At 39.4% G+C, this 22,935-nt stretch overlaps 1 protein-coding gene across 1 annotated transcript in view; it reads right to left on the bottom strand.

Moving 5' to 3' along the window:
• ATF6 (activating transcription factor 6) overlaps nucleotides 1-22,935 on the bottom strand; it is a 212,236-nt gene that overhangs the window by 168,666 nt on the left and 20,635 nt on the right. Inside the window, exons 5-7 of the mRNA XM_062192629.1 lie at nucleotides 17,196-17,325; nucleotides 15,471-15,674; nucleotides 7,407-7,627 (exon numbers count right to left, since the gene is read on the bottom strand). Of these exons, the coding sequence (XP_062048613.1) occupies nucleotides 7,407-7,627; nucleotides 15,471-15,674; nucleotides 17,196-17,325 (555 nt within the window). The remainder of the gene's footprint in view (nucleotides 1-7,406; nucleotides 7,628-15,470; nucleotides 15,675-17,195; nucleotides 17,326-22,935) is intronic.

The following is a 22,935-nucleotide window of genomic DNA, read 5'->3' as shown; positions in this document are numbered from 1 at the left end:
CTGATGAATGGGTTATCCAAAATGTGATATAACTACAATTATTTAGCCAAAGAAGGGAGTAAGTCGTTGGTATAGGCTTCAATATGGTTGAACTCTGAAAATCATTATGTTAAGTGAAAGAAACTATACAAAAAAGGTCATACAGTATACAATTCTACTGACATGAAATGTCCAGGAGACGGAATACCACATGCACAGAAAGTAGATTCATGGTTGCCAGCATCCATGAGGAAGGAGGAAGAAGGAATGGCTGCTAACCAGGTATTTTTTAGGGTGATGAAAATATTTGGGAATTAAATAACAGACACAATTTCACAACTCTATGAACATACTAAAAGCCACACAGTGCACTTAAAAAGGGTGAACCTTACGGCATGTGAATCTTATCTCAATGAGAAGCTGTGAAACAAAAAAAGGGACACAACACAGGAAGTTACAGACAAATGCATATGGCACAAAGTATTGCAAATGATTATGTAAGAAAAGGGGGGAAATGAAGAGATGATGGGTTGAATACGGAAACACTGAATCCTATCTGTGAACTCCATTAAAAAAGGCCTTGGGGCTGGCATTTTAGTGATCCAGCTCCCTGACAATGTGCCTGCGAAGCCAGTGCATCAAGGCTGGCCCGAGTGCTTGGGCCCTTGCTGCCCATGTGGAACACCTGGATGGAGTTCCTGGCTCCTGGCTTCAGCCTGGTCCAGCACTGGCTGTTGTGGCCATTTGGAGAGTGGACCAGTGGATGCAAAATTCTGTCTCTCCTTGTCACTCTTTCAAGTAAATAAATTAAAAAAACACAAAAAACAAAAAATACCCTGTGACTGACACTCTGATGCAATCGAAGTAAGAATAAATTAGAACTATCCCAATGGATGGACATTTGGTAAAATCTGTCGACACTGAAAAAGTACCCACTTTCTAACTATTCAATGTCAGTTCTAGGAATTTCTCTGACAGATTTACTTGCACATGAACAAAACTTAGTTAAGTACCAATTTATTCAAGGAAGGAATGTTTACAAAGAAAAAGGTTGTATATCTATGAATACAATTACCATGCAGCTATTAAAAGAATAAGAAAACTTCTCATGTACTGATGTTGAAGGATTTCTAAGGTAAATTAACAGAGAAAGCAAGTTACAGGAGAGCATTTTAGCATGCTACCATTTCTATAAAGTAAGTTAATAGGTAAAACTGTTAGTACTGATATATTTAAGAACTGTCCCAGTCCCATTCCCAGTCCCATTCTCCATTAAGATTCGTTCTTAATTAACTTAATGCACAGAAGACCAACTCTATACTAAGTAAAGACTTCAACGATGTGCGTGTGCGCATACACACACACACACACACACTGTCTGAGAACAAGTTTTCCAGTTAATTCTCATAATACTTCTGAGCAGGGGAACCAACTGGCTAGAAAGCTTCTGAGACATGGAAGGACTATCTGCCTAACAAGTCTCTAGAGTAAGGCTTCAGGGAGGGAAATGAGAAAAAAAAAAAAAGTAGAGAAGTGTTTAATTGTTAGTTAAGCTATAAATCAGCATCCTTTCATACTAAGTCTTTATCAGCCTCATCGAGATACCAAACTAGAACCTACAGAGGAATGCTAAAGTCCCTATAACGTAAATCTATCCTAATGTGATCCATCAAGAGGAGGAAAAGCTGCTCGCTTTCCTTTCCAAAGCTCTGTAACCACACATGAAATTTAACTGCCATATCTTGTATTCAAGATAAATTTTAAAAGCCCCAAGCCTCCATCAAAAGAGATGCTGCAAATATTTTAACACACCATGTTTTTATTTTATTTGCTAAGAGTCCCTGGTAGCAGCAAAGCCGAAAAGCAGTCAGCACAGAAGTGATTTTTCACTAAGATCTGGATAACTTTTCAGATCTCCAGATCCTTCTTCCTGCATTTGTTCTGAGGATTTCTTTGCTTTGCAGCCAAAACAGAAGCTCAGTGTCTTTGTCGCTAAAGAATTCAGTCACTAAAAAGTGTCATTCATCATCTTATTAGATCTGCACTAGTAACATACTTTAAGGAGATTCAGCTCACACTTTGACCTTAAGAAGACCTCTTCTTGGATGCTGCACATTAAACAAGCAGCTTAAGTGTCCTGAGAAGTTTTGCCTTTTTTTTTTTCAATAACAGACCACAGGCACGCTCCATTTGTCTGAGTTGCTCTGCATTGCAAATACATTATTATAGAGTCATATTTATATTTCTCACATGTTACTGAATATGTGTCCTTGATCACTCTTTATCTAGGCTACTTCCAAAGGTTGAGCTACCAGTAAGCAACCCTGAAGGATGAGATAAAGTCTCCCTTTAAATACTGATGAGGCTTGCTTCCTGCTTGCTGTAAAAACAGATTTCTCAAGTTCAAGTTCCTCCACTGCAGGAGACACTGTGTGCACAGCATCCATCTGAGCCATATCACATCACTGCTACATTCTTGACACTAATACCTGAAATCTCTAATTGAACAGCTGATCCCCATTTCTAGAGAAATGAAATACAAAATTGCAACTTGGTATGCCAGAGGAATCCTATTCATAGCATTTCTAATACCTGCAGGCCAGTGGAAAGGGATTCCTCCCAGCATACAGCTTCTCATAATGACTCTAGGGACCCAGGACGGGACTCCCAAAAAGCACTCTTTTAGGAATAGAGAAGATCAAGGTCTCTAACCAGAGGATTCAAAAAAGGGTGCAAGGTGAAAGAGGACTTGGAGGGGGCTGGCACTGTGGCACAGAAGGTTAATCCTCTATCTCCAGCACCTGCATCCCATATGGGTGCCGATTCAAGTACCAGCTGCTCCACTTGTAATCTCTCTCTCAATCTCTCTCTCTCTCTCTCTCTCTCTCTCTCTGTAACTCTGCTTTTCAAATAAACAAAATAAATCTTAAAAAAAAAAAAAAAAAAAAAAGAGGACCTGGAGGATGTTCAGTGGGATGAACAAGCTAGAAGAAGAACAGGGCCCTTTGGAAGTAGGATCTGTATTCCTCCATCAACCTCCCACCTGGAGGATATTTCTCCTTCTATATGAGTTCCTTACCATTTTCTTTCCATTTTTTGCACCTACTGATTTCCATTAAGAGTCTTTACTCTGCCACACTGTTGAAGATGCAGAATATAATTTCACCACTTTCCCCTCAACCTGTTGTCTGAACAACCAAAACAATGTAATTCCATACACTTAAAGCCAGCGCAGTAATGTTTCTTTCATGAACTTTTTGGAATTATGATAGGTAGGTGGAAGTAGTGAGTGCCATGCAGGCTTAAACAGACTGCTTGTTCTCAAGTCCTTGGTTTGACATCTGGTAACATTCAATTGCCCTTTAAAGAAAGATAAGTATGTTCTCCTATAAAGTCAACCTTGTAGTTCCAACATCACCATTTATTTAAAAACTACATGGAGAATTTCTACACTGAAATGAGAGACCATGTTCATTTTTTCCATCAGGATCAGAGCCAAAAACAAACCATATTTCTTGAAAATTTAGGTGAGGTTTCCAGGAGTTAAACAAAACAGATTTACCAGCAAAAGGCAGGAAGAAGAGATTATAATTTGAACCAGACAAACTGTTTCATAACACAAAATGTGGCACTTAATGCAGTTTGCAGAATATGGTATGCTAAAAATGCAACTTATGGCAGTAGCAGGCCTCCAGAGAATAAAACTAGCCAAACAAAAGATAGGAAAAAAAAAAAAGAAGAAGCAGAAGAAGAAGCCATGTCAGCATTACAAAACCACAAAAGATTGATACAATTTTTTTTTCTTTTTGCTGTATTACAAATTTTTCACCTCACTTGATTTAAATGCAGAAAGAGTACATGATGAAGAAACACTTTCTGGCCCAATTTTGGATTAGGAATTTATACTCGTTGAAATTTATCCTAGTTTAACAAGACTTGAGTTTAACAAACTCATGTACTGCTGAGGTCAACCAAGTTACTAATGCAGACTATCTGAGCAGATCAAAGAAAGTTCTCTTCTGCAGCTCCTTCTGGAACAGATTATGTTGGGTTCCTGAGTGGGTTGGCCAGCTGATAGGATAGACTGATGCTTCTTTACTTGAAATATTCAGTCAAAACTTCTACCAAAAAATTCATGTTGAAAACTCATACTTGGCTCACTTTCTGACGTGCTGGCCAAAAATAAATAAATAAATAAACACAAAACCCTCAATGCGGGCTGACTAGAAAATTGTTCTAATGATCTTTAGGTCTCTTGCACTAAAAACATTAAAGTAGAATATTTCTAATTTTGTCAACTCTAAATTTTGACAAGTAATAAAGCTAGCTAATATATAGCACTATAAACAAAAGCTAACACTTGCTGGTTATATACTTGCTTATTTCATACATTCTCCTAACTCCTCAATATAAATTGAAATTTTATCTGCAAATTACTCATCAAATTTACAGAGCCCCTTAAGAGTACAACAGTAGAACAAACATCATCTTTCACACCAAAGATTAATAAAAAATGTCTGCATAACAGACCAACATGTAATCAACTGAAATATGTTCAGAGATTATAAAATGGATTAGATACACACAATGATGACTGTCAATATTAAGATGATCTTTTCAGATATTAAGTCTAAAAGAAGAAGAAGAAAGGCCAGTTCCTGGACTTAGATATATTAATATTTTTAACAACTATGACATACTGTTAATCTATATATTTTTAAAGCTCTAATTAGTCTTTTATCTTTTTTCATGTCTAAAATATTTCATTAAGTGTCCTAACATCAAACAAGGGCAATTTCTAACACTTTCTATTGCTGGCTTCATTTGGGAGCATTGCCCAAGAAACATTCACATTCTTAATTAGAAGAGTACTAAAAGAACATTTTAAGGGATCATTTTTAAAGATCCTCTTTCATCATTCTCAACTTTCCCAGTCCCCTGTGAAAAGCATACTCTTGTCTTACTGGTTGTACAACTTTTTCTTTCTATGAGGGGCAAAGAGAGAGAAAAAAAGAAAGCTCCCATCTACCAGTTTACTCCCCCAAATGCCTACAACAGCCAGGACTGGGCCATGCCAAAGCTAGTAGCTTAGAACTCAGTTCAAGTTTCCTTGAACCCAACTACTTCAGCCACTAAGCCAAATGCTCACCATAGGTTACACAAATGTTTAATTGAAAAAAATCACAGAATATTTTTCAATATTTGTTATTGCCATTCTTTTACTTATTATAGAAATTTTCCCATCCAGCAAAAGGAGACAAAGACATCTAGCTTCTATGATTATCAACATTTTGACAATCTTGTTTCCCCTATCCTGTGCCTACCATCTCCCCACAGAATATTTTTAAGCAAATTCCAGCATATATCATTTCATCTTCAACTGAAACATATATAAGGGTCCTTCAAAAAGCTCATGGAAAATGGAATTAAAGACGAATTTATTTCAATCAACTTTTTTTCAATTCCATAAATACTTTTTTTCATAATGTGCATTTTTCATGAACTTTCTTTGAAGACCCCTCTTAAGTAATAGTACCTATTCTGCCATTAACATGGTGCCTTATTTCCTCTAGTCCCCAAAACAAACTAACCTAACAGTCAAGTCTAATTCTGTACTATTCATGTACTAGCCATACACACACATTTTCCTACTATCTGTCTTGGCATGTACCGTTTTCAACACCTATATAAACTATAGGACTCAGTCTAGAATTTGGATGTTCTACTTCCATTGTATAAAATTCCTTTGTTATGAATTTTTACAATATTGCTGACTTAGATTACTAGATTGAATTTATGTAATAGTGGAGCAAATTCACAACTAAATGAGTCACTGACATGTTGGCTAATAAATTCTGGTAGGCAATCAGATAGAATTCTGAAACACAATCTTGCATAAGTCAAGGGATTTTTAAAATATTTTGCAAAAGTACTCTACCTAAAGAAAGGGTGGAACAGCAATAGTAACAACTAGTAATATCCATTTTTACTTCAAAGAAGGCGTAAACATTTGGCACAGGGAGTTAACGTCACTTTGGACATCTGCACCCCAGATCTGAGGGCTTGGGTTGGAGTCCCAGCTCGACTTCCAATGCCAGCTTCCTGCTAATATACTCCCTAGAAGGTAGCAGGTAATGGCCCAAGTACATAAGGGTCTACCATCCACATGGGAAATCTAGATTGAATTCTGGGATCCTGGCTTTGGCCTGGCCCAGCCCCAGCTGTTATGGGAATTTGGAGAGTGAACCAGTGTATGGAAGATCAATAGATCTCTCTGGCCTGCATGCGCTTTCTGCCTTTCAGATAAAAAAAATAATAATAAAGACAAATTCAAAGAAAACACATAGGCTTTGTTTTCTTAATCATAATTTTATTTTTTAAAAGACTTAGTTAAAAGGCAGAGAGAGAGAGAGATCTTGCATCCACTGGTTTACTCCCAAACAGCTTCAACAGCCAGGGCTGGGCAAGTCAAGAATTCCACCCAGGTCTCCCACATGGGTAGCAGGGGCCCAGCACCTGAGTCATCATCCACTGCTTCCTAGGCACATTAGCAGGAGGCTAGATTGGGAGCAGAGTAGCCAGGATTCCACCCCACACTCTATACGGGATGCTGATGTCACAAGCAACAGCTTAACCTGTTATGCCACAACACTGACTCCTCCAACTCATAATTGTAAAGAACCCACTGTCAGAGTGATCATTTAACTTTCATTTTAGGACAACAATGTTTAATTACCATTTGACACACAAGAAATTTTGAATCACTTTGGAAGAAAGCAAGAGCAAGAGTTACCTGGCAAGCGCTAAAACTGGCTTTAGGGAGTGATAGATCTTAGGGAAACTCTACGTGATTTATAAATTATAAGAAATCCCTACAACATGCTAGAAAATTGGAAGGTTTGCAAAGTTGAGAAGGTACCAAATAATCATCAGGAGACAGAAATCCTAAGAGCAGCCATTTATCATTATACACTGGTGAAAATCTTCCAAAAAGTCATGGGAGAAGTTAAACATAAAACCTGCCTAAAAGTAGTCTTACAGACTCTTATCTGGGGGGTTGCTGAAAACATTTCAATCAGAAAACATGAAAGAATCTGTAAAACATTAGTGGATGATGGGGGGAGGGGACTTGAGGAATGTGATGACAGGTTTCTAAAGAAGCAGTAGAGGAAGGCATGCACACTTTTGTCAAACCACTTCAGACTTAAAGCTCTTTCCACTTAGATTCTAACATTTAATAAGTCTTACCCTAACTTTCCACCAAAAATTGAATGTGTAATTTTAGCACACTGTTTTATTTATAATGCCATTTTAATGAACTTTAAAAAGCAAGGCAATAAAAAAACAAAAGGTGTTTCCTTCTGTTTTGTTTTTTTGTTTTTTTTTTTAATCAAGCATTAAAAAAAGCAGTAACTTTCAAAACTTACATCTGAACCCACACTTCTTGCAGTACTTTGTAGGACAGGTTTTGTCACAGAAAGTTTTCCATTCACAGAGCTATTCACCACAGGGGCGGGGACCACATTCACCACGTGATTGGGGAGCTGTGCAGCTCCCCCAGTGACCGCAAGCACTGGCTGGGCAGAGGGCAGAACTGCAGGCGCCTGAAGTTGTACCACAGTAGGCTGAGAGAGCAAAACGGTCTGACCTGCATCAGAAAAAAGAAAAGGAGTCAGAGGATGTGTGACTATTGTGGCAGGCAAAGCTCTTTAACATTTAGTTCTCTTTTGCGGATTTAATAGGTAAGAGCAACACTGAAGGATTTGACACCATCAATTAAAACAGCAGTATAGAGTCCAGGATTGTGGCACAGTGGGTTAAGCAGCTACCTATGATGCTACAAGCATCCCATACAAACACCAGTTCCAGTCCCAGCTGCACTTCTGATCCAGTTCCCTGCTAATGCACCTGGGAAGGGAGTGGAGGATGGCCCAAGTGCTTGGGTCCTGCACTCATGTGGGAGACCCAGGTGAAGCTCTTGGCTTCAGTCTGGCCCAGCCCCAGCTGTTGTGGCCATTTGGGGAGCGAACCAATAGATGGAAGATCTCTCTCTCTCTCTCTCTGTCTCTCTCTCTACCTCACAAATAAATAGAAAAATAAAAAATAAAAATAAAGCAGCAAAAACTCATGGTAACTTTGTTGTATAATTAATGGGATCAATTAAATTCATTCCCTTCAAGTTATCATTAACAATATATTCCCATCTTTATCATATCAAAGATACTGGTACATATGGATTAATTTATTAGTGCTGAAGGGATTTTTCATATTCTAAAAAAATATTTCCTACTCAACACAGAGAACCACATATTTCAAATTAATAGGATTTATAAATACATACAATGCTAAAACTATATGAACAGAGACTCAGTAACTCAACACTGGAAGAACAAGGGACCATGAATACCAAAAAAACTTAAAAAAAATTTGAAATGAATTCTTGGCTAACAAGCACAGTAACCATAAATCTAATTTAAAGTGTTCTTTAAATAATACCAATCCTCTCCCACCCAAAAAAGTTGGTCTCCAAATCATTTCTCAATTTATACACATCATAATTTTAAACTTAAACTAATGGAGAATCAGTATCATTAACCTAAAGAAGACTTCTACAACTCATCATACCACTCAATGAATAATTTTACTTGCTTGCTAAGTGTTTCCTTTCAGATCTGGTCAATTTTACAAGGTGTTGAAAGCCTTGCCTAACATCCACAGCTGTTTAAGGTTATCTAGCAAAATAAAGACACTACAGTAACCAGCAACTAAAATTCCACATAAACTTGTAATTCTTCTTTAAGAAAAAAAGCATTATACTTCCAATTTAATATGACCCATTAAAACTCAGCTCAGTATTTCAAAGGATCAGGGAAAACTAAAAATCAAAATAATACTTTGGAACACCTGTTTTTCAAGAACATCTGTCTGAGCTAAAACAAAGATCACATTTTATACAATCAAAGTCTTTGTTTCAGATGGCCTCAGAAAGCATGCAAAAGTAGAAGAATTCAACTAATAGCATTTTTATCTGATAAACTAGTAAATTAGTAGGAATAAAGATCTAAAGATAATGTCATAGATTTAGTATAATCACAAATTGTATAATTTACTCAGGATACATCAACACTAAACATTGTTATTGTCCCTTGGACTAACTTCTTTTACAAAATAAAAGCATACAAAATGGGGAAATTACTCATAAATAGATATAAATGTGGCTTAGGCCAAATGAGCAGATAAAAATAATTAATACACAAAGCAAATAGCATATGACCAAGGGTTAGGTTTTTTAATAACACATAATAAGAAACTATAGTCAATGAGGCACTACGAAAAGGGGCTGGCGCTGTGGCATAATAGGTTAAGCCTCCGCCTGCAGCACCAGCATCCCATATGGGTGCCAGTTCGAGTCCTGGCTGTTCCACTTGTGATCCAGCTCCCTGTTACTGGCCTGGGAAAGCAATGGAAGCTGGCCCAAGTCCTTGGGTGCCTACATCCACACAGGAGATCCAGAAGAACCTCCTGACTTCGGATTGGCAAAGCTCTGACCGTTGCGGCCATTTAGGGAATACATAGGTGGATGGAAGGCCTCTCTGTTTCTCCCTCTGTCTGTGCATTGCCTCTCAAATAAATAAATAAATCTTTAAAGAAAGAAAAAATACAAGACATACTCATCATAATATAAAACTTTAATCAAGAGGTACCAACCCCAAATTACTCTTGTTTAATATCAATGGTCACCCAAAATGATTGTGGCTGTAGTTTTGTTTTTGTGGACTGAGAAATTACACGATGATAAAAGGCAATGAAGAACGTATTAATCATGTGGGGCCAGCATTGTAATACAGTGAGTTAAGCCGATTTTTGTGACACTAGTATCGAATAAATTGCCAATTTGGGTCCTGGCTGCTCCTCTTCCTACCCAGCTTCCTGTTAACATGCCTGGGAAGGCAGCAGAGGATGCCAACTCAAGTATTTGGGCACCTGCCCCTCATATAGGAGAACAGGAGGAAGTTTCTAGCCCCTGAATTCAGCCTACCACAGACCTGGCTGTTTCACTCATTTGGTGAGTGAACCACCAAATGGAAGATCTCACTCTCCCCCTGTCACACTGCATTTCAAAATAACGTATATTTTTTAAAAATTTATTAATGATTTAAATTGAATTTGTAGCTTATTAATCAAAAGCACAGCTATACAAATTTCAAAAAGAGCTTTACATAGATATATAAAACAAATTTTGGGGGCCAGCTGTATGGTACAATGAGCTAAACTGATGCCTGGAATGCCATCATCCCAAATCCAAATGCTACTTTGAGTCCCAGTTGCTTTAATTCCAATCCAGCTCCCTGCTAATGTACCTGTGTAAGATGGTCCAGCCGGCGCCATGGCTCAATAGGCTAATCCTCTGCCTGTGGCGCTGGCACACTGTGTTCTAGTCCCGGTCGGGGCACCGGATTCTGTCCCGGTTGCCCCTCTTCCAGGCCAGCTCTCTGCTGTGGCCCGGGAGTGCAGTGGAGGATGACCCACGCGCTTGGGCCCTGCACCCCATGGGAGACCAGGAGAAGCACCTGGCTTCTGCCTTTGGATCAGTGCGGTGCGCCGGCCACGGCAGCCATTGAGGGGTGAACCAACGCCAAAAAGGAAGACCTTTCTCTCTGTCTCTCTCACTGTCCACTCTGCCTGTCAAAAAAAAAAAAAAAAAAAAGATGGTCCAAGTGCTTGGGTCCCTGACACCCATGTGGGAGACATGGACACAGCTCCAGGCCCCTAGCTTTGTCCTGGACCAGCCCCTGCCTTTGTGACCACTTGGGGAGAGAACCAGCAGATAGAAGATAATTAATTCACTCTCTCTCTCTTTTTATTTCACTCTCCCCTTCAAATAAATAAATCTTCTAAAAGAAAACAAATGATTTATTTGGTCTACAGAAAATGTAAGAACATGGATTTGCAGTTGTCTTGTAAAATGCCATAAGGCTACTACTCCCATCACCTACATCCCAGGGTCCGTAGCCTACAGAGGGGTGGGGAACCATTTTATTCTGCCAGGGGCTATTTGGATATTTATTACAACATTTTGTACGTCATACACAATTATTAACTTAAAAATTAGCCTGCTACAGATTTATTGAATTTCAAGTCCTGCCTGCAGTTGCCTCACAAGGCCAGATCAAATGATTCTGTGGGCTTTACTCAGCCTGCAGGCTGGACGTTCCCCACCCCTGGTCTACAGATTGAGAAGCACTGACTTAAACTAAGACTTTTAGAAGAGCATTGCAAGAAGCAATGTTCTACATCCTCTGAGTTTAAAAATCATGATAAAAAGATCCACCAAAATGAAGCACTGCTTAGTGAACTTGGAACTATTCCAAAGAACACAGGAGGTGGCAAACGTAAAGAACACAGTCTTCAGAGAAAGGATGCTTCGAGCTCCAGTTACAGACTTAACGCATTGGCATATAACACATGTAGATGGCTATGTAATATTTCTTAACACGAATTAAGAAAAATGACCCACATTGTCCACTTCCTAGCTATTGCCATCTTCTTGCTGAGAGAACTACAATACAAAGAGAAGGAAATGGGGAAATGCCAAGGCAAGGTCTGTGTACCAAATGTGGTTTGAGTCCTGCTAGGCCACTGCTGCCTCCTTTTTTCTCCCATCCTGCCCATAAAGCCCTTTCACTTCAGAGTACATAACCATCCTCAAATTAGCCAGCATCTACATCAAGAATTCTCTAAATATTTCAGGCATACTCAGGTTCAAGAAAGAACTTGGGGAACAACTAAATTTCTATTACAATATATTCAAGAAAAAGAAAAAAAACCTCTCATGGTTACCTGCTAGATGCTGACCAGACCACAAACTACAATGCAAAGGACTGTTCGCGGCCTTAAATAGTTAGCAGCTGAACATATTTACTACTGTTCCTCGTGTGGAAACAGATAAAAAGGACATACCAGGAGGCTGTTTATCCACTTCAGCATGCTCAGAATCCTCTTCGGCATTACAAGCAAATCCCCCTTAATGGAACACAGCTGGATTCAATGCTAATACTGTTGACTCACTGGTTTTGACAGTCCTTTCTTTTCAACTTTCTTCAAGATTTCAAGCTATGTATCAAACATCTGCTGAATGCCTACTTTGTTTAAAATAGTATAGCTGTATGGCATTGGACAATTTCTCTGTGCTTACTTTTCTCATCTGTGAAATGGAGACTGGGGCCAGTGTTGTGGTGCAGCAGGTGACTCCGGCATTCCACATGAGCACAGGTTGGAGTCCCTGTTCCTCGTCTTCTGATCCAGCTCCCTGCTAATGTGCCTGGGAAAGCAGTGGAAAGATGGCCCCGGTGCTTGGGGCCCTGCCACCTATGTGGGAGACCCAGGTAGAGTTCCAGGCTGAACCAGAGAAAAGATATCTCCCCTCTGTGTGGCTCTCTCTCACTCCCTCTCTCTCCATAACTCTGCATTTCAAATAAATAAATACATATGTTTAAACATGGAGGTATTAGCACTATCCTCATAGAGTTTAAAGGAGAATTTAAAAAGATAATGTACCTAACCACTTAGAAGAGTGTCTGGCACATAGTAAAAGCTTAAATGCCATTTATTATTATTAGACTCCATTTCCATATAATAATAATTGCTTCCATAAGGGCACTACATGTATTATTAATTCACTAGTTCTCATAGTGACTGTTATGCAACTGGTTATATAAACATAACTCCCCAATTAAAATGTAGGATTTTTGAGAACAAAGACCATATCTCATCATTCTTTCAGAGGCAGTATAGTAAGCAGAGTGATTAATTATACAGACTCTGAGCCAGACCACATGGGCTGAAGTTCTGGCTCCACTTCTTAACAACAGAATGATCTGGGACAATCTATATCCCATTTCAATGACTTACACCACCATCAACCCAAAACACTCAAGACAGAAATACAGAAGTCATCCTAGATACCTTCCTTCCTCGCTTTTTTTTTTTTTTTAACCTTCCTCTCTTTCATTCCCTTTCCATACCATCCAATTATTAAGCCCTATGATTCTACGTTTTTTAAACATCTTTGTTCTACAGACTGGTTCTCCATTTTTACCAGTATTCTAGGCAATCATCACCTCACATCTACGCTACCCATCACTATCCACTTCAAGGACAGACAGAACTTAGATACAGAAGGAGCCAGAAGTCATCCCAGGTCAGAATTGTGTGAGCCAAGAAACTAGGAAAAAACAGAAAATCTAAGGGTCCATACCAAATTGGGTGGGCGTTTGGCTTAGTGGTTAACACACCAGTTAAAACAAGCTGCATTCCACATCAGAGTGCCTGACTTCAATGCCCTCCTGCAGCTACAGACTTCAGCTTCCGCATGCTGTAGACCCTGGAAGGCAGGGGTAATGGCTCAAGTAACTGGGTTCCTGCCACTCCATATAGGAGACCTGGACTGAGTTCCCAGCTCTCAGCTCCAGTCCCAGTCTAGCCCCAGTCCAGCGCCAGCTACTGTAGATCTGGAGAGTGAACCAGCAGACAGAAGTGCGCGCTCTCTCTCTCTGACACACACACACACACACACACATACATTCTCTCTGTCTCTCCACCTCTCAAATAAATTTTTTTAAAAATCAGTTGGCTAGAAAAGGTTGTTTTAAAAGTGATATCATAATTTCAAGTTAAAGCACTTTCTGAAGGGTATAAATTCTGACCTAGAGAATCTGAACTTCATCCTGTAGCAATTACTTCTTTTCCAATGGTCAAATAGTACTAGTACTGACAAAAATTAATGGTAAAATGCCTTATCTTTATTTCCCTTTTTCCTCCCTCCACATTCTCAAATCAATGGAAGTCATACACTCAAGTCTGTATGTTTTAATAATATCACCTTTCTAGGTTTCACTTTAAAAATCATATTAGCACATGCTCACAAAAAATAGGTATAGTCTTCAGATCATACAAAAGCATAGAAGTTCTAAATAATGTGTGATTCATGTTTCTGGAACTGATAAACTGCTCAGCAAAGAACAGTTTGTCCTCTTGTTACAGGTAAGATCTTCTATCAAACAAAGCCAGCAGTTTGAAGAGAACAAATACTCAGGAACACAGCCCACTTTACACTCCAGTCACACTAATGTCAGACTTCTACTTTTTATCAATGTGTTTTTAATTGCTTGTGGGAACTATAATGAGGTTCTTTCTGAGTTTGAATGTTAGCCTTCAGGGGGACACAAGTCCTTTTGCAATCCTGATGAAAGCTATGGAGGCTGTGCCTAGAAAAGTCCACATATCAATATCCATTAATCTTTCACTTCACTTCCAGGAGTTCAGGAACCCTGACCACCCATTTACAGAATACAATAAAACCTATTCCACACCATTTGTACTTTTTATATTAAAAATGCAGCAGTTTTGACTTTTATACAGAGAGGGAAGGCATTTCAAACTGTTTTTGCTTTGTTGATTGAGACTGATGGATGGAGGATAGATTTTCACTGATTTTATCCATTCTTTCTTCTAGTTCTTCTTTTAATCAATGTTATACCACTAATGGCCACATAATAGGAAAAAAGCTAACAAAGTACCGGGAAATTTATGACCTTGCCCTCATTAAAACTGTATTCCAAGGGAATGAGCTAACTACCCATTACTGGAAACATACCCATAAAAGCAAGTGTATCATTGGTGTTTATTTACAACTCAGACCCCATTAGCACCAGTCCTACTTGGTGCCAACAAGCTAAATCCAGAGAAGAGAATGCTGCACAAGTTTCTTTATATCCACATGACACATATCAGTATGAACATAATGATGACTAATCTGCCTAGGAGATCTCCATGTGCAAATGATTCCCATGTTTGAACAGGGCCAAATCTCCAAACTTGAATTCTTGTTAATACTGACCTAAACTTCTTGTAGAATAACAAGTAACATGAGGCCCTCTGGTGGATAAAACACAGAAACACCCAAATCTTACCTAGCTGAAGTTCAAGCTTCCTAATGCCCCAGTCAATACCGTATTTACTAAACCATGTGGCCTCCTCAGAGATTAAAAGCCTGACTCTATTGCAAAATAAAACATACCTATTAGACCTGAAGTAGATCATGCTATTTAAAATACTGACCACTCCTTAAAACAAAAAACGTTCAAAGTCACCAAAAAATAGCTGAATAAAATGAAATCAAGAATGTTTCCAAGATTTTCCTCTTCATTACAAATGGTTATATACAAACAAAAGCCTTCCAAACAGGTGTTTTCATAATTATAATTGTAAGAAAAAAAAGAAGCATCGGCTGTAACTGATCTGGAGAGCTCTCCCTCTGTTAGGACAGGAACCACGTTTTCATTAGTCCATCCCTGATAGTCTCAGAACCAAAGAAAATTCTGAACACATACCACACGCTCAGAAATATAACCTGAATTAAAACCATCACATGACACAAGCCTTACTGCCATGCAAATAAACATATATCAGTTCATATTCCATCCAAGTACCTTTAGCGGGAGCAGGTTGTATACTGATAATTGGTTGCTGCTTTGCCAATGGCATAAGTGTTGGTAGTGTCTGAATAATGATGGTTTTTGCTGGAACACTGGGGCTAGTTTGAGTCTTGGGCGCTGCTGGGAGCAATAAAGGCTTGGGCTGAATTGAAGGTTTTGAATTCATCTGAATTTTTTTCTTTGGAGTCAGTCCATTTTCTAGAGAAAAAACAAACCACAAATCAATCTAAAGTCAGTTAAGCAAGCCCTGGAAAACAGGTAAGTTACCTATGCATTATCTCAACTTCTGAGTAACCATCTTTATTTGGGGTTTAGGAATGTCTACTCTAAAACCTGAATGGACCAAAGAAAAGTCCTTAATCTGAGACTTCCTTTCTGGCCAAGCTGCAGTTTTAGCAGGGGGACACATGAACTGATAAATAACAGCTACAACCACTCAATAAAGCCTGGAGATTAATGAGGTGATAAATATCACAGTTAAATGACCCTCACATTCAGTATCATTAACTTACATTTTGAAATCTCTCCTCAAGATGATACAGTGTAAATGTATTTCAAATTATCTTTTAAGGGACTAGCATGGTGGAGCAGCAGGCTAAGCCACAGCAGGCAATACCAGCATCCTATAGTGCAGCACTGGTTAAAGTCCCAGCTACTCCATTTCCAATCGAGCTCCCTACTAATGCACCTGGGAAAGCAGCAGAAGATAGCCCCATACTTGAGCCCCTCACATTCATGTGGGGGAACCTGGATGGGGTTCCAGACTCTTGGCCACAGCCTGGCCCAACCCACTGGGCTATTACAGTCATCTTGAGAGTGAACCAGCAATGGAAGATCTCCTTCTCTCCCTCTTTTTCTCTGTCACTATGTCTTTCAAACAAAGCTTTTTGTTTGTTTAGCCATTTTATTTTTTCATTTGTATGTATCTCATAAATACAACATTAGGAATATAGTGATTTTTCCCACATACCTGACCTCCCATCCACTCTCCCACCCCTCTTCCTCCTTCCTCCCTTTCTGTTTAGTCTGAGAAAGAAAAAGAAAAAGAGAGGAAAAAAAAAAAAAAAAAGCCGGCGCCATGGCTTAACAGGCTAATCCTCCACCTTGCGGCGCCGGCACACTGGGTTCTAGTCCCGGTTGGGGCGCCGGATTCTATCCTGGTTGCCCCTCTTCCAGGCCAGCTCTCTGCTATGGCCCGGGAAGGCAGTGGAGGATGGCCCAAGTCCTTGGGCCCTGCACCCCATGGGAGACCAGGAGAAGCACCTGGCTCCCAGCTTAGGATCAGCGCGATGTGCCGGCCGCAGCGGCCATTGAAGGGTGAACCAACGGCAAAAAGGAAGACCTTTCTCTGTCTCTTTCTCTCTCACTATCCACTCTGCCTGTCAAAAAAAAAAAAGGAAAAAAAAAAGAGTGGAATAAAAAAAAATAAGAAAACTGTTCCTCAACAGTGTAGACAAGGTAGAGCTTTTCCTAAAAAAAAAAGAGAGAGAGAGTGAGAGAGAACTTTTACCTATAACAACACAGACAATCAAAGAAGATTATTTCTTCCCTTTCTTCTTCATAATAATCATCCATAGCAAACAATATAAGTCCACTAATTAAAAAACAGCAAACCAGCTTAGTAAACATAAGCTTAATTGAACAATTTTTTTTTTAAGAAATGGAAATCAAAGAGCAGTGTCAAGTAAAAACAATGTAAGTTAGAAGATGGAGTAGTACCAGTTTTATTACTAGGACCTATGACGGGCTTGTCTTCCTTCAGTGGCTCTGCTGAAGAGGGACTATTACAGCTCTCACCATACAAGGAAAGTGGAGACATCTGGGAACCAGAAGACAAATCCAGCTCCTCCTGTAGCAAGACATAACACAAACAAATTATTGCAGAAGAGCATACTCCTTGAGCAGAAACTGCTTAGAAATGGAGGCAGGATCCATACATACAAACAGAAAAATACTTGAAGGCAAAGGTGTGATATACCAGCATGAGAAACTATAGATACTAAGTACTAAATGACTATTGATTAGCATTATCCATCAATACCAAAGAAGTAACCTAAATGTAGGCAGAAGATGCCCCAAAAGCTTGGGCCCTGTACCTACATGGGAGACGTAAATAAAGCTCCTGGCTCCTGGTTTCCGCATGCCCCTGCCCTGGGAGTTTGCAGTCATTTGGGGACTGAACTAGTGGATGGAAGATCTGTGTGTGTGTGTGTGTGTGTGTCCCTTTCTCTCTGTTACTCTGGCTTTCAAATAAATAAATAAATCTTTTTTAAAAAATGTATAGAATATATATGAAGAAAATTACAAACAAGAGAGAGACATAAAAGAACATTTGAGTAAACAAACATAAGATATTATTGAATAGAATGATTATAAAAATGATACGACTGGAAAATTCATTTACTTATATACAGATAATTAGAACAAGATCCCTATCCAACACTACACATTAAGGTAGACTTTAAAGATATTAAGAATCTAAATGTAGGGGCTGGCACTATGGCACAGCAGGTTAAGCTGCTGTCTGCAATGCCGGCATCCCATATGGGTGCTGGTTTGAGTCCTGGCTACTCTACTTCCAGTTTAGCTCCCTGCTAATTTGCCTTGGAAAGCAGTGGAAGATGGCACAAGCCCTTGGGCCTCTGCATCCATGTGCAAGACTCAGAACAAGTTCCTGGCTCCTGGCTTCGACCTGGCCCAGCCCTGCCTGTTGTGGCCATTTGGGGAGTGAACTAGTAGATGGAAGATCTCTCTGTCTGAATCTCCTCTCTCTGTGTAACTCTTGACTTTCAAATAAATAAATAAATCTCTAAAGAAAAGACAAGAATGTAAATGTGAACAGCAGATCATGTAGTTAACAAAGATAAGGAAAAGAAAACCTGAGCTTGAGTAATTCAAAATTTAAAATTTCTATTTAATAAAGATTACAAAGTTAATATGAGTAAACAGATAACAGAAAGGGAAAAACATCGGCAAGGACTAAACCCAGTGAGAGTTTACTGTCTCAAGTATGGAAAGAATTCTTGCAAATAAACAAGAAAAAGACAACAACTCAGTAGAAAAACTGGCAACGGACAGTTTATAGAACAATTTATAGAAGTCCAAAAAGAATGCAAAGAAATGTTGAACACAATCAGTGATCAAAGAAATGCAAACTAGAAAAAACAAAAACAAAAATCAAGTCATCTGGCAAAAATTAGCAAGCCAGAAAATGGCAAGCATTGGCAAAGAAGAAAAGTTACAGGGATCCTCATGGCTGATGGGCTTCTGGATTGCTACAGGGATCCTGGAGAGCAACCTGGACAGAATCCGGTGCCCCAACTGGGACTAGAACCCAGGGTGCCGGCGCTGCAGGCGGAGGATTAGCCAAGTGAGCTGCGGCACCAGCCACATTTTCATAAATTTGATATTGTTCTAAACAAAAAATAAGAAAATAAAAATATGAGTGAATTCTTTTACTATTGAGTGGTCAAAATCTTCATTTGAGTGACAAAGAAAAATCAAGCAACAAAAGACTGATAAAAAGTAACTCTTAGGGAAAATAAACATCAGAAATAAAGCTAGAAGACAAGTGACAAACAGAAGAGACGGAAATGCAGTTTATGTCACAAAGTACTAAGAATCCCAACACATAAAAAATTTGAGGAAAAACAGACTTACATAGTCCAATAGAAAAGTGAACAAAAATTTATAGTTCATTTTTTAAAAAGAAGTGCAAATAGCCCTTAAATATATAAAGCATACAAACAGATATCCAACTGCACTTACAGTTAAAGAAATGCCAAATCAAATACACTGTGGCATGATGACTAGAAAACAGACTTTCTTACATAGTGCTGGTGAGAATGTCGAATTACATAACTGTTATAGAAGGATATTTGGTAATACCTTGCAAAATCACAAATGTATGTAGGTACTTCCAAAAATTTGTAGAAAATGGAATTACAACATAAGTTTAATTTGGTACAAAACACTTTGAAATACATGCATACAAGGGGTCTTCAAAAAGTTCATGGACGATATGTTTTATGAAAAAGTTATGCACAGATTTCAAAAGGTTGTGCACCAAAATGAATGTATCTTTTAATTCCATTTTTTTCCACAAACTTTTTGGAGCAACCACATACTTACCCTGGCCCCAGCCATCCCACTTCTTGGACTACATCGCAAGATACCCTGAAAACAATATGAAGTACATTTACAAACCAGGTTATTTGCCACAGCATTATTTGAGACTGAAAACAATACAAATGTTTATTAGTAAGAAAATAATCATATAAAGTATGCTATATCATATGATTGGACACTATATAAACATAAAAAGGAATGAAGAAGACTATATACCCTGAAATTAGAGTTATCTCACTAAGTTAAAAAAACAAAGTGCAGAGCAGGGCATATAGTATGCTACCTTATGTGTAATTAAGGATAGAAAGGACAAGGATAGAAATGAGACTTTTCTGAGTACCTTATTATTTACTCTTATCTTCAAAAGTAAATTGAATTTTTTAAAAGTTAAATCAAGGCATGGCGCAAATGGTGGAGTTAGAAATGTGCCAAGGGATTCCAACACAATTCCATCAAGATGGCATGTACCAATGCCATCGCACTAGTCCAAGTGATCAATTTCAGCTCACAATTGATAGCTCTGATAGGTCTAAGAGTCAAAGAGATCACACAAACAAGACAAGTATCTGCTAATACTAACTGATAGAATCAAAAAGGGAGAGAAAGATCCAACATGGGAAGTGGGATACACAGCAGACTCATAGGATGGCAGATGTCCTAAACAACACTCTGGCCTCAGAATCAGCCCTCAAGGCATTCAGATCTGGCTGAAGAGCCCATGAGAGTATAGCAGGCATGGAAAGCCAAGATATCATGGAAGAAAAAAAAAAAAGACCTAAATGAATGATCTCTGTGAGTGAGATCCCAGTGGAAAGAACGGGGCCATCAAAGAAGGAGGTACCCTTCTCCGAAGGGAGGAGAGAACTTCCACTTTGACTATGACCCTATCGGAATAAGATCAAAGTCAGCGAACTCTAAAGGCTTCCATAGCCCTGGCAACTCATGACTAGAGCCTAGGGAGATTACTGACGCCATGAACAGGAGTGTCAAATTGTTAAGTCAGCAACAGGAGTCACTGTGTACTTACACCCCATGTGGGATCTGTCCCTAATGTGTCATCTAAAGCCAAGTGATGCTATGACTGGTACTGAAACAGTATTTTTATACTTTGCGTTTCTGTGTGGGCACAGACTGATGAGGTCTTTGCTAATTATATACTGAAGTGATCTTCTGTATATAAAGAGAATTGGAAATGAAAAAAAAAAAAAAAAAAAACAACCTGGTGTTAAAATGGAAATGGCATAGAAAATTAATTAATTTGAAAAAAAAAATTATGTAGGATCTCTGTCTTTAATGTGCTGTACATTGCTATTTAATGCTATAATTAGTAATCCAATGGTAGTTTTTTCACTTGATGTTGCTATATGGGCAAAATGTTGAAAACTTTACCTAATATATACTAAACTGATCTTCTGTATACAAAGAGAATTGAAAATGAATCTTTACATGAATGGAAGGGGAAAGGGAGCGGGAAAGGGGAGGGTTGCGGGCGGGAGGGAAGCTATGGGAGGGGGGAAGCCATTGTAACCCATAAGCTATACTTTGGAAATTTATATTCATTAAATAAAAGTTTAATAAAAAAAAAAAAAGTTAAATCAAGGCATGGGTGTCTATCCTAGCTATTAAGATGCCCCATTCACCAGCGCTGTGGCGTAGCGGATAAAGCCACCGTCTGCAGTGCCAGCATCCCATACAGGCGCAGGTTAGAGTCCCGACTGCTCCACTTCCAATACAGCTCTCTGCTGCAGCCTGGGAAAGCAGTACAAGATGGCCCAGGTCCTTGGGGCCCTGCACCTGCGTGGGAGACCCAGAGGAAGCTCCTGGCTCCAGGCTTCGGATTGGCGCAACTCCAGCACCAAAATGGGAAGAGAGCCAACGATGGAAGACCTCTCTCTTCTGCCTCTCCTTCTCTCTCTGTGTAACTCTTTTAAATAAAGAAATATTTAAAAAAAAAAAAAGATGTCCACATTCCACATTGGAATATCTGGTTGAATTCCCATCTCCAGCTCCTAACTCCAGCTTCCTACCAATGTAGATCTTGGGAAGCAGTGGTATTGGCTTAGTTGGATTCCTGCCACAGATATTGGGCTCTGGCCCCAGCCCAACCCAGGCCAATTTGGACATTTGGGGAGTGAACCAGCAGATGGGAGCTCACTCACTCACTTTTTTGCTCTCTTTCCTTCCCTTCCTCTCTCCCCCTCTTTCTGTCTCTCTACCTCACAATGAAATACATAAATAAATAATTTGGAGAAATTGTGGAACTACAGAAATTTCTAATAGTGTCAATCACAGAAAAATTTCACAAAGGAAGTAATTTTTGAACTAGGACTAGAAGGATGAGTTTTCCAAGAGAAGGAAAAAAATGAGGTATTCCAGGTAGAAGAGGATGTGCAAAATCCCCAAACTCTAAGAACAGAGATCTCACTGCTCATGTTCATTGCTGTTTAGAACAGTGCCGGCACAGGTACTGACTGAGTAACATATACAAGAGCTTTCATGTAGGGTTCAAGCTAAAAGGAGTGTGAAAGCAGGAGAGTGAAAACTGAGACTGTAAAGGAAGCAGGGTCAGATCACGGAGGACCAAGTTCACTGAGAATCTGAGTTTCATCGTTGCATGAGTTGGCAAGTTACTAAAAGGCTTTAAGCAAAGGACTAACACAGTCAATTTTATGATTCTGAAAAATACTTCTCTTTGAAGATTATTCTAAGAAAGATTGGGAGGGGCCTGCACTGTGGCTCGGGGGGTTAAGCTGCTGCTTGAGACACCAGCAGGAATCCCATATCAGAGAGCCAGTTCGAGTCCCAGCTACTCTGCTTCAGATCCAGTTTCCCGCTAATATTCCTGGGAAGGCAGCAGAAGATGGCCCAGGTGCTTGGGCCCCTCCCAACCATGTGGAAGGCCAGGATGCAGTTACTGACTCCTGGCTTAGGCCTAGCCTAGCCCTGGCTATTGAGGTCATTTGGGGAATGAAACAGAGGATGCAAGATTTCTATCTCTGTCTCTGTGCCACTCTACCTTTCAAATAAATCTTGAAAAAACATGGTAAAATGGTTTGGAGGTAGGAAAGACTAAAATCCTATCGATGGAACTGGCGCTGTGGAGTTAGCAAGTAGAGCCACCACTTGTGGCACCAGCATCCCATATGGGTACCAATTCCAGTCCCGGCTGCTCCACTTCCAATCTAGCTCCCTGCTAATGCACCTGGGAAAGCAGAAGAAGATGGCCCAAGTCCTTGGGCCCCTGCACCCACATGAGAGACCATGAGGAAGATCCTGGCTCTTGGCTTTGGATCAGCCTAGCTCTGACCATTGTGGCCATTTGGGGAGTGAA

Source organism: Lepus europaeus, chromosome 5, assembly GCF_033115175.1.
Source record: "Lepus europaeus isolate LE1 chromosome 5, mLepTim1.pri, whole genome shotgun sequence".
NCBI lineage: Eukaryota > Metazoa > Chordata > Mammalia > Lagomorpha > Leporidae > Lepus > Lepus europaeus.
This window is presented reverse-complemented; position numbering and strand designations above follow the sequence as displayed.